Here is a 12,500-nt window from a genome sequence, read left to right as displayed (position 1 = left end):
TCTTCAGAGAAGAAGCCCCCCTCAGTCAAGTGTTAACTCCTTACACTCTAAGGGGGCCGGGCCGCACGTAGGTTATGACTCCTGGATGCCCTTGTATTGCCGCCAATACACACACACACACACACACACACACACACACACACACACACACACACACACACACACACGTATACATATATATATATGTGTGTGTGTGTGTGTATACATACATGATACATGATGCGCTGGGCAGGGCATGTAGTTCGCATGCCAGACCACCGGCTCCCCAAGAAACTGCTGTACGGCGAACTCCAACATGGCAAGCGCTCTCATGGAGGCCAAAAGAAGCGCTTCAAAAACACTCTGAAAGCTTCTCTGAATGCCTTCAACATCAGCCACGACACATGGGAGCTGAATGCAAAGGACAGACCAAAGTTGCGTTTAGCTGTCCACAAAGGCGGCAAATCCTGTGAGGCCAACAGAATCGCTGCAGCAGAGCAACGCAGACAGGCCAGGAAAAGCAGTGCCAGCAAGTCCCCGACAGCCGCCACCATCCCCTGTCCACACTGCGTCAGAACCTTCCGGGTGCGGATTGGCCTGACCAGTCATCTGCGCACCCACAGAGCCCAACCCACCCACCCCCAGGATGACAAGATGGTCCTCGTCGATCCTGACGGACGAACCACACATGATGGAGTCTCCCGTCGGTCCGACGGATGAGTAGGCAGGCAGGCTATCTGTCGGTGTGTGTTCTCATATGGGAGAAGAGGCCGATTCTGGATGCGCAGCACTTCCCAGCGAGAGCGGTCAAGGGCATCAGTTTCCCATGAAGCGATGTCTATGTCACAGGCTTTGAGATTTGTTTTCAAGGTGACCTTGAAGCGCTTGCAGGCTTGCAGGTTCTTCCACGTTCACGGTGGCCTTCCTTCAGCTGGCCATACAAAAGCATCTTCGGGATCCTGCTGTCTGTCATGCGGACAACGTGTCCTGTCCAGCGTAGCTGGCACTGGATCAGCAGGCTTTCGATGCTGGGCAGGCCGCTCCTCTCTAGGACCAGGAGGTTGGAGACCCTGTCTTGCCACTTTATGCCGAGGATCTTTCGTAGGCATCTCTGGTGAAACTGCTCGAGTTGTTGAATGTGACGGCGATACGTCGTCCATGTTTCACAGCAGTACAACAAGGTGGTCAGCACAACAGCTCTGTAGGTTTTCATCTTGGTGCTGAGCCTGATGCCTTTGTTGTTTCACAGCCTGTTGTTGAGTCTGCCAAAGGCGGAGCTGGCCTTGGCGATGCGCAGCATCACTTCTGCATCAAGGGCTCCGTTGCTGCATAGGGTGCTGTCCAGGTAGCAAAACTTGTCGACTGACAAGAGAGAGAGAGAGAGAGAGGGAGGGAGATTCATGCTTGATTCTTCGGGCATTTTTAGGAAGTTCATTCAATTGTTGTGACTTGTCATTGCCCGCTATGATTGAGAGCACCACGAACCTACGATATTGGTGTCCCTGCATCACTTGCCATGAGGGATGATACTAATAGTTCTCTGTCGATGCCAAGATCTCTTGAGGAATCCCCACTGGGGACAAAACTACAATCAGGTCAGGCGTACAGCTGGCTGAACCGATTCAAAATCAATGTTCCGATAGCTGTCTTTGAAAGGTTTGCATCGTCCTCCAACTTTTTCTCTCGCTCATGTACCGACTATTTTTCTCACTCTGCAAAGTTTTTTTTTTGAATATACGGAGGGTTGTTGTTACCTACACTTGCACTATGCCCTTGTGATATTATATGAATAGAAAACACAAGATAAATCCTGGACTTGCTGGCACCACTCCGTGAAAATGATTCCGTCTTGACAAGACACTCTCCTGACGAAGCCTTAAGGGCGAAAATTTGAGAGCAGAAAAAAAGGACAATTCTTTGCTTCAGGGTTTTATTTAGCAATATATATATATATATATCAATGTGTGTGTGTGTGTGTGTGTGTGTGTGTGTGTTTCACTGCCAGTGCCGAGATATCTGGAGTCCACACAGAAAGGAGCGGCAGTCAGTTCAGGCGTACAGTTGGCTCTCACTCCCTCAGAGAGAATTCAAGTGGTCCCCAATTACAGTCTTTGAAGGGGCTCTGTTTTTCATCTACCCCCTGTTTTTTCTTTCTTTCTTTCTTTCTTTTTTTTTTTTTTTTTTTTTGCGAAGTTAATTTGAAATAACGTATAGAGTTGTTAAGTTGTAACCTGCAGTTGTTTTCTTCGGCTATCATGTTGAACAAAAGAAGTAAGTCATTGTCATGATCAGGAAACTGAAGTGACAGAATGGTGAAAACATTCATCTGCCAATACCGTGTCCGTGAGGGGCCTGGGTTCGATTCCAGCTCTCGCCCTCTCGTCCAAGTTTGGACTTGAAAAGTCAAAGTGAGCGTCTAGTCTTTCGGATGAGACGATAAACTGAGGTCCCACGTGTAAGCGCGAACTTGGCGCACTGAAAAAGAAAACCCACGGCAACAAAAAGAGTTGCCCTCTGGCAAACTTGTGTAGAAAACAATTCCCTCTGATAGGTGCGAATGGAGTCTCCCGTCGGACCGACGGATGAGTAGGCAGGCAGACTTATCTGTCGGTGTGTGTGTCCTCATATGGGAGAAGAGGCCGATTCTGGATGCGCAGCACTTCCCACAGGTGTTGCAAGGGAAAACGTCTCCAGAAGTTGAGCCCTGCTTCCTTCTGCTCACGCTTCTCCTTAATGGCCAGCGTTCTCTTGTTTTCAAACGTCTTTATGCCACTAGAGCACAGCATCCTCCAGCGAGAGCGGTCAAGGGCATCCAAAGTACCTCTGATAGGTACTTTAAGAGAAATGTACAACAAATAACATTTTTATGAATTAAGAAAAAACAAACAAAAAACAACAACAAAAAACAGACACAAAAACATGCACTCAATGCCTGACTAAACGCACTGGGTTATGTTGAATAGTCATACAGGCGTGCCTAGCAGAGGTGGTGTGTCGCACGTTTAATTATCATTGTGGATTAGTCCCAGTGCGCAAGTGACGCCTCCTAGAGAAAATTGAAAACTGAAACTGTGGAAAACAAAAAAAAACAAAAAACAAACAACAACAACAAAACCTGGTGGTGTTTCCTGTGCAGACAAGATCCTGTGCATGGTGGACTGTGACCCCAAGGTGAAGTCGTGGGGCGGGGCCGTGGTGCCCATCAACCTGCCCTGCTGGTACCACGTCACCGACTTCGTCGTGTACGGGCCCACCCTGAAGTACAACTACAACTTGTGCCGCGTTCAGATCCACGTGAGTATCCACCCGAAAAAAAAAAGTGTTTGTGTGTATGTGTGGTGTGTGTGTGTGTGTGTGTGTGTGTGTGTGTGTGTGTGTGTGAAAAGATGGGGTGTGGTTTGGAGATTGGGGGGTGGTGGGGAGGGGGAGGGAGGGGGCTGGGGCTGGGGATTGCAAGGTGCCTCTTCATTTGTGAAGCTGGTGGTGCCAAAAAATTTATGCAATATAGTGACGCTTATATGTCAGATCGACAAAAGTTTACATTTAGGGCGACAGCAAAGTGAGAGCTGTATTATCAACTGGTTTCTCTAATGCAACATGAAATCACTTACAGCTTAGTCTTATGTGAAGGACCATGACTCTCAAACTAGGAGGCAAAATGACACTGGCTCACACTGCTTCTGCAGCCTTGATGGTTTAGCTGGCCTTTGGAAACCATCCCCAACGCCGACTGTCCTAAAACCCTCTTGGCATGGTGTTGTGTGTGTGTGTTGTGGCATGGTGAGGTGTGCCATTATTTTGGCATGGTGTTGTGTGTGGTGTGGCGTGGTGAGGTGTGCCATTATTTTGGCATGGTGTTGTGTGTGGTGTGGCGTGGTGAGGTGTGCCATTATTTTGGCATGGTGTTGTGTGTGGTGTGGCGTGGTGAGGTGTGCCATTATTTGGCATGGTGTTGTGTGTGGTGTGGCGTGGTGAGGTGTGCCATTATTTGGCATGGTGTTGTGTGTGGTGTGGCGTGGTGAGGTGTGCCATTATTTGGCATGGTGTTGTGTGTGTGTTGTGGCATGGTGAGGTGTGCCATTATTTTGGCATGGTGTTGTGTGTGGTGTGGCGTGGTGAGGTGTGCCATTATTTGTCATGGTGTTGTGTGTGGTGTGGCGTGGTGAGGTGTGCCATTATTTTGGCATGGTGTTGTGTGTGGTGTGGCGTGGTGAGGTGTGCCATTATTTGTCATGGTGTTGTGTGTGGTGTGGCACGGTGTTTGCCATCATTTGGCATGGTGTTGTGTGTGGTGTGGCATGGTGTGGTGTGCCATTATTTGGCAATGTGTTGTGTGAGGTGTGGCATAGTGTGGTGTGCCATTATTTGGCATGGAGTGATATGTCATTTTTCGGAATGGTTTTGTTTTGTGTGGCATTCTTTGGTGTGCCATTATTTGGCGTGATGTTGTGTGGTGTGGAATGGTGTGGTGTGGCGTGGTTTGGTGTGCCATTATTGGCATGCTTTGCGATGTGGCGTGGCACAATGTGGCATGGTGTTGTGCGATGTGGTAGGCTTTGATGTGCCGGTATTTGACACAGGGTGATATGGCATTTTTTTGGCATGGTGTTGTATGGTGTCCCATAGTTTGATGTGCCCTTTTTAGCATTGTGTTGTATGCCATTATTTGACATGGTATCGTGTGCTGAGTTAAACCATGAACTGGCATGTGGTATGTGTGGTATGGCATGGCGTGGTGTGTCATTATTTGGCATGGTTTTGTACGGTGTAGCATGTGTGGTGTGCAATTATTTGGCGTGGTTTTGTATGCCACTTTTTGACATGGTATTGTGTTCTGAGGTATACCATTATTTGACATGTTGTTGTGTGGTATAGCATGGTGTGGTGGTGTGCGATTATTTGGCATGGTGTTGTATGGTGTGGCACAGTGTGATGAACCCTTTTTTTTTTTTTAGAATTGTGTGGTACGCCTTTATTTGACATGGTGTTGTGTGCTGAAGCATGCCATTAATTGACATGGTGTTGTGTGGTGTGGCTTGCTGTTGTTTGCCATTATTGACATGGTGTGGTGTGCCATTAATTGGCCTGGTGTTGTGTAGTGTGACATTTTTGGCATGATGTTGTGTGATGTGGTATGATGTGCCATTATTTGGCATCGGTGTAATGTGATAAGGCATGGTGTGGCATGATGTGGTGTGCCAGGCTTTGGTATGGTGTTGTGTGGTGTTGCGTGATGCGCCATTTTTTGGTAGAGTGGTGTGGCATGGTGTGGTGTACCGTTGTTTCATATGGCATAGTGTAGTGTGGCGTTGTGGTGTAGCATGGTGTTGCATATGTTGGCTTGATGTTGTGCGGTGTGGTATTGGTGTGCCATTAGTCGGCATGGTGGTGTGTTAAGTGGCATGGTGTGGTGCGGCATGACATGATGCGGTGTGCCATTATTTGGCATGGTGTTATGTGATGCGGAATGGTGACGTGTCGTGTGCCATTATTTGACATGACGTTGTCAGTGTGGGGTGGAGCATGATGACGTGGTGTGTGTGTGTGTGTGTGTGTGTGTGTGTGTGTGTGTGTGTGTGTGTGTGTGTGTGTGTGTGTGTGTGTGCCATTATTTGACACGACACTGTCAGTGTGGTGTGGGGCATGATGACGTGGTGTGTGTGTGTGTGTGTGTGTGTGTGTGTGTGTGTGTGTGTGTGTGTGTGTGTGTGTCAGTGTGTGTGTGTGTCAGTGTGTGTTTGTTTGTGTGTGTGTGTGCCATTATTTGACACGACACTGTCAGTGTGGTGTGGGGCATGATGACGTGGTGTGTGTGTGTGTGTGTGTGTGTGTGTGTGTGTGTGTCAGTGTGTGTGTGTGTCAGTGTGTGTTTGTTTGTGTGTGTGTGTGCCATTATTTGACACGACACTGTCAGTGTGGTGTAGGGCATGATGACGTGGTGTGTGTGTGTGTGTGTGTGTGTGTGTGTGTGTGTGTGTGTGTGTGTGTGTGTCAGTGTGTGTTTGTTTGTGTGTGTGTGTGCCATTATTTGACACGACACTGTCAGTGTGGTGTGGGGCATGATGACGTGGTGTGTGTGTGTGTGTGTGTGTGTGTGTGTGTGTGTGTGTGTCAGTGTGTGTGTGTCAGTGTGTGTGTGTGTCAGTGTGTGTGTTTGTTTGTGTGTGTGTGTGCCATTATTTGACACGACACTGTCAGTGTGGTGTGGGGCATGATGACGTGGTGTGTGTGTGTGTGTGTGTGTGTGTGCGCGCGCGCGCCATTATTTGACATGACGTTGTTGGTTGTGATGATGTCAGTACAGCATGGCTCTCTCCACAGGCCCTGAACAAGCTGACCGACCGAGGGCTGTTCTTCGTACAACGCGTGCTACTCAAAGTCTGGCTCGGCAGAAGGAAACCGAACGGCCAGTTCTCATTCCCACCCTTCAGCAGTTTCCACCAAGACTTGAACCACGACGACATCTGGCGTGTATGTTCTGAGAGAGAGGGGGTTAGGGGGTGGGTGTAAGGGTGGGTGGGGTGGGGGGGGGTTCCTTCGTCTTGCTTTCTGTTATTGTTTTATTGTTGTTGTTGTTTCATTTTGGGGTTTTTTTGTTGTTATCGTCGATTTGTTTGTTTGTTGTTGTTATTGTTGTTTATGTTGTTGTTGTTGTTGTCGTTTTTGTCGTGCACCCTCTGCACGTCCACACACTGAGAAACAGGCTTACCACCATACACAAATGGATACACACACACGCGCGTGCGCGCGCGCGCACACACACACACACACACACACACACACACACACACACTCACACTCACTCATACATGCACGCACACACACACACACACACACACACACACACACACACACACACACACACTGGTACACATACATACACAAGCGGGCGCGCACTCACGCACACTCACAGACACGATACGTTATGTGTGTATATATGTATGAAAAGACAGACAGATAGATAGATAGACGGATAGATAGATACATAGATAGACGCGTTCGTGCTTGTGTGTGCGTGTGTCTGTGTACCAAAAAGCAACAAGTCTTTGTGCTAAGCTTATTGTTGCTGGCACATGTACTCGGTCTTTTACTACTGGCATACGTAGTCGCTGATTTTTTTTGTTTGTTTGTTTTTACTTGTTTGTTGTTGTTTTTCTTGAATGAGACAGGTGTTGTTGTTGTTTTCGTTTGTTTGTTTTGTTTTAATTGTTTGTTTTGTGTGTTTTTTGTTTTTTTAGACAAAGTCTTTGTGATGCTAAGGCAATGGAGACCTTCGGCAAGACACTCACATACTATGAACTTTTTTTTTTCTTGAATAAAACGCTCCCCCCCCCCCCCCCCCCTGTTTTCTCGTGTGTGTGTGTGTGTGTGCACACAACTAACAACGTCTTTGTGGTGGTGCCTCAGGCAGTGGAGACGTTCGGCACCCCCTTCTTCAAGACTCCCCAGACGTACCTGCTTGACCTGGTCATCAACCGACACATTGACGGCAAAGACCGCTTCGCTGTCATCAAGATCAAACAGTGCTGGGTGCGAATCAAGTTCAGGCCTTTCGACCCCGACCACCAGCCTCAGGTCAGTTTCTCGTTCCCTCCAGGAAGCCGTAATGCAGTCACTGCGGCCAGTTCGGACAAATCCATATATTGACCACTTCACGCTCCCCAGATGATAATATCCTCAGTCACTGCGGTCAGTTCGGACAATTAAATCCATATATTGACCACTTCACGCTCCCCAGATGATAATATCCTCAGTCACTGCGGTCAGTTCGGACAATTAAATCCATACATTGACAACTTCACGCTCCCCAAATGATAATAATTATCCTCAGTCACTGCGGTCAGTTCGGACAATTAAATCCATATATTGACAACTTCACACTCCCCAAATGATAATATCCTCAGTCACTGCGGTCAGTTCGGACAATTAAATCCATATATTGACCACTTCACGCTCCCCAAATGATAATATCCTCAGTCACTGCGGTCAGTTCGGACAATTAAATCCATATATTGACCACTTCACGCTCCCCAAATGATAATATCCTCAGTCACTGCGGTCAGTTCGGACAATTAAATCCATATATTGACCACTTCACGCTCCCCAAATGATAATATCCTCAGTCACTGCGGTCAGTTCGGACAATTAAATCCATACATTGACAACTTCACGCTCCCCAAATGATAATATCCTCAGTCACTGCGGTCAGTTCGGACAATTAAATCCATACATTGACAACTTCACGCTCCCCAAATGATAATATCCTCAGTCACTGCGGTCAGTTCGGACAATTAAATCCATACATTGACAACTTCACGCTCCCCAAATGATAATATCCTCAGTCACTGCGGTCAGTTCGGACAATTAAATCCATACATTGACAACTTCACGTTCCCCAAATGATAATATCCTCAGTCACTGCGGCCAGTTCGGACAATTAAATCCATATATTGACAAATTCACGCTCCCCAAATGATAATATCCTCGGTCACTGCGGCCAGTTCGGACAATTAAATCCATATATTGACAAATTCACGCTCCCCAAATGATAATAATTATCCTCAGTCACTGCGGCCAGTTCGGACAAATCCATATATTGACAACTTCACGCTCCCCAGATGATAATATCCTCAGTCACTCCGGCCAGTTCGGACAAATCCATACATTGACAAATTCACGCTCCCCAAATGATAATATGCTCAGTCACTCCGGTCAGTTCGGACAATTAAATCCATATATTGACAAATTCACGCTCCCCAAATGATAATAATTATCCTCAGTCACTGCGGTCAGTTCGGACAAATCCATATATTGACAAATTCACGCTCCCCAAATGATAATATCCTCAGTCACTGTGGCCAGTTCGGACAATTAAATCCATACATTGACAAATTCACGCTCCCCAAATGATAATATCCTCAGTCACTGCGGCCAGTTCGGACAATTAAATCCATATATTGACAAATGCACGCTCCCCAAATGATAATAATTATCCTCAGTCACTGCGGTCAGTTCGGACAATTAAATCCATACATTGACAACTTCATGCTCCCCAAATGATAATAATTATCCTCAGTCACTGCGGTCAGTTCGGACAATTAAATCCATATATTGACAACTTCACGCTCCCCAAATGATAATATCCTCAGTCACTGCGGTCAGTTCAGACAAATCTATATATTGACCACTTCACGCTCCCCAAATGATAATATCCTCAGTCACTGCGGTCAGTTCGGACAATTAAATCCATATATTGACAACTTCACGCTCCCCAAATGATAATATCCTCAGTCACTGCGACCAGTTCGGACAAATCCATACATTGACAACTTCACGCTCCCCAAATGATAATATCCTCAGTCACTGCGGCCAGTTCGGACAATTAAATCCATACATTGACAACTTCACGCTCCCCAAATGATAATAATTATCCCCAGTCACTGTGGTCAGTTCGGACAATTAAATCCATATATTGACAAATTCACGCTCCCCAAATGATAATAATTATCCTCAGTCACTGCGGCCAGTTCGGACAAATCCATACATTGACAACTTCACGCTCCCCAAATGATAATATCCTCAGTCACTGCGGTCAGTTCGGACAATTAAATCCATATATTGACAACTTCACGCTCCCCAAATGATAATAATTATCCTCAGTCACTGCGGCCAGTTCGGACAATTAAATCCATATATTGACCACTTCACGCTCCCCAAATGATAATAATTATCCTCAGTCACTGCGGTCAGTTCGGACAATTAAATCCATATATTGACAACTTCACGCTCCCCAAATGATAATATCCTCAGTCACTGCGGCCAGTTCGGACAATTAAATCCATATATTGACAACTTCACGCTCCCCAAATGATAATAATTATCCTCAGTCACTGCGGCCAGTTCGGACAATTAAATCCATACATTGACAACTTCACGCTCCCCAAATGATATCCTCGGTCACTGTGGCCAGTTCAGACAAATCCATACATTGACAACTTCACGCTCCCCAAATGATAATAATTATCCTCAGTCACTGCGGTCAGTTCGGACAAATCCATACATTGACAACTTCACGCTCCCCAAAATAATGATAATATCCTCAGTCACTGCGGCCATTTCGGACAAATCTATACATTGACAACTTCAATATCCTCAAATGGTAATATCCTCAAACGGCTGATTCCAACATAGCTTAGCGGTGTCCATGCAGTAGTCTTCCGGTTTATAGCTTAGCAGTGTCCATGCAGTAGTCTTCCGGTTTATAGCTTAGCGGTGTCCATGCAGTTGACTTCCGGTTTACTACATTCGCTCTTGTAGAAGAAACCATTTCAGTCCTGTTAGGCAGATACTTGACCAGCAGCATAACCCAACGTTCTTGTTAGTCCTTGAATGCATGTATGTATATCTTTGTGCACGTGTTATATCAGAGTGGAGTTCTGCTACAGAGTTTTGACAGAGGAAAAAAAAAATGTTGCCATGTTTTTGGTTGTTGTTTTGTTGTTGTTTTTTCTGTGTGCCAAGTGCGTGCTGCACACGGGACCTCGGTATATTATCTTCTCATGCGAATAACTGGACGCTGTTTGATTTTCCACCTCAAACTTGGGAGAGAGAGAGAGAGAGAGAGAAAAAGAAAAGAAAAAAACAACAACCCGGGAATTAAATGCAGACCTTCAATGCCTGACCAGCCTGTTCGAGTCAATGCATAGGTCAGGCATCTACTCCCTGCCCCCTCCCCTCCCCCCCCCCCGCCTCTAACCCACCCCCTTCCCCCACCTTTTTTGTGTAAAATCAGGCATCTGTTCCCTGTCTAATCCCCTTTTTAAGCAGGCATCTGCTCCCACCTACCTCCACCCTCCACCCTTTTTTAAGCAGGCATCCGCCCCCATGCTGCACCCTCCCCCTTTTTTTAAGCATGCATCTGCTCCCCTCTGCCTTCCCCCTTTTGAAGCATGCATCTGTCCCCCACCCACCCGCCACACACACACACACACACACACACACACAACACACACACACACACACACACACACACACACACACACACAACACACACACACACACACACACACAACACACACACACACACACACACACACAGACACTCACACACACACACACACACACACACACAACACACACACACACACACAACACACACACACACACACTTTTCCTCCCCTCCATCAGTTTCCCCAGCAGACAAAAATATCACTGCCCCTATACCTATTGCCGTAGAAATGCTATGGAATCTTGTATACGTTAAGTTAAGGTTTCGTGACAACAAAATTCAGTCTGTTCTATTCTATTTCTACGTCCGGTCTTCATCTTTGTCTTGTCTTGTCTTGTCTTTGGTCTTCCAGAGTCACAATCAGGAGTGACAGTGACAACGTCCCAGCACGCTGAGTTTCCCAGCTGGAGGGAAGAAATTCTCTGCGATACCTTAAAGTTTCTGTTGAAATTCTAATTCTCCGGGATACCTTTAAGTTTCGGATACCTCTAAGTTTCGTGACAACAAAATTCAGTCTATTCTATTCCAGTTCTACTCTATGCCCTGTCTTCGTCTGTATCTTGTCTGTGGTTTTCAAGAATTTCAAACCTGGAGTGACAGTGTCGGAGCTCCAGGACGCGGAGTTTCCAAGTGGGAGGGAAGATTTTCTCCACGATACCTTAAAGTTTCGTGACAACAAAATAGACTTCTGTTCTAATTCTAATTCTACACGTCTTCGTCTCAGTTTGACTTGTCTTCGGTCTTCCAGAATCACAAACTAGGAGTGACAATGTCAATTCAATTCAATTCAAATCAATTCAAAAACACTTTCTTAATCCGCATGGAAATTAACGTGTGCAATCACAGGCTCGTTGTAGACACCAACATACAAATGAACATATGTACCATACAATACACCAAAACAAGTCAGATAAAAACTCTCAGTAGCTGACTAAAACAAAAACCCAACCCCACACATGCGCACACATTAAGACAATAAAGTATTGCGCAACAATGTATACCAATAGAAAACATCCAGCAAATAAAATATAAATATTTAACTCTCACCCTCACCTCTCGGAGCCCTAGTATGCAGAGTTTCCCACCAACTGGAAAGAAATTCTCTAGGATACCTTAAGGTTTCGTGACAACAAAGTTTACTCTCTTCTATCATAATTCTACACCCGGTTTACAGTCTTTGGTCTTCAAGAATTTCAAACCAGGAGTGACAGTGTCGACGCCCCCAGTACGCGGAGTTTCCTAGCGGGAGGGAGGAAATTATCCGGGATACCTTCAGATTTCGTGACAACAAAGTTTACTCTGCTCTGCTATAATTTTACTCGTCTTTGTCTTTGTCTTGTCTTTCATCTTCTGGAGGCACAAACCGGGAGTGACAGTGTCAGAGCCCTAGTACGCAGAGTTTCCCAGCAACTCGAAAGAAATTCTCCGGGATACCTTCAGGTTTCGTGACAACAAAACTCTGTCTGTTCTATTCATATTCTAAATATATTTCTGTTTAAATTTAATAATTACG

At 46.1% G+C, this 12,500-nt stretch overlaps 1 protein-coding gene across 1 annotated transcript in view; it reads left to right on the top strand.

The window, feature by feature from the left end:
- Positions 1–12,500, top strand: part of LOC143295443 (uncharacterized) — a 22,980-nt gene that overhangs the window by 3,100 nt on the left and 7,380 nt on the right. The window contains exons 4-6 of the mRNA XM_076607142.1: positions 3,116–3,273; positions 6,301–6,450; positions 7,387–7,554. Coding sequence (XP_076463257.1) covers positions 3,116–3,273; positions 6,301–6,450; positions 7,387–7,554 — 476 coding nt within the window. The remainder of the gene's footprint in view (positions 1–3,115; positions 3,274–6,300; positions 6,451–7,386; positions 7,555–12,500) is intronic.

The sequence above is a fragment of the Babylonia areolata genome, chromosome 20 (assembly GCF_041734735.1).
Source record: "Babylonia areolata isolate BAREFJ2019XMU chromosome 20, ASM4173473v1, whole genome shotgun sequence".
NCBI classification, from domain to species: Eukaryota; Metazoa; Mollusca; class Gastropoda; order Neogastropoda; family Buccinidae; genus Babylonia; species Babylonia areolata.
The sequence above is the reverse complement of the archived record's forward strand: the minus strand, read 5'-3'. Positions and strand labels throughout refer to the sequence as shown.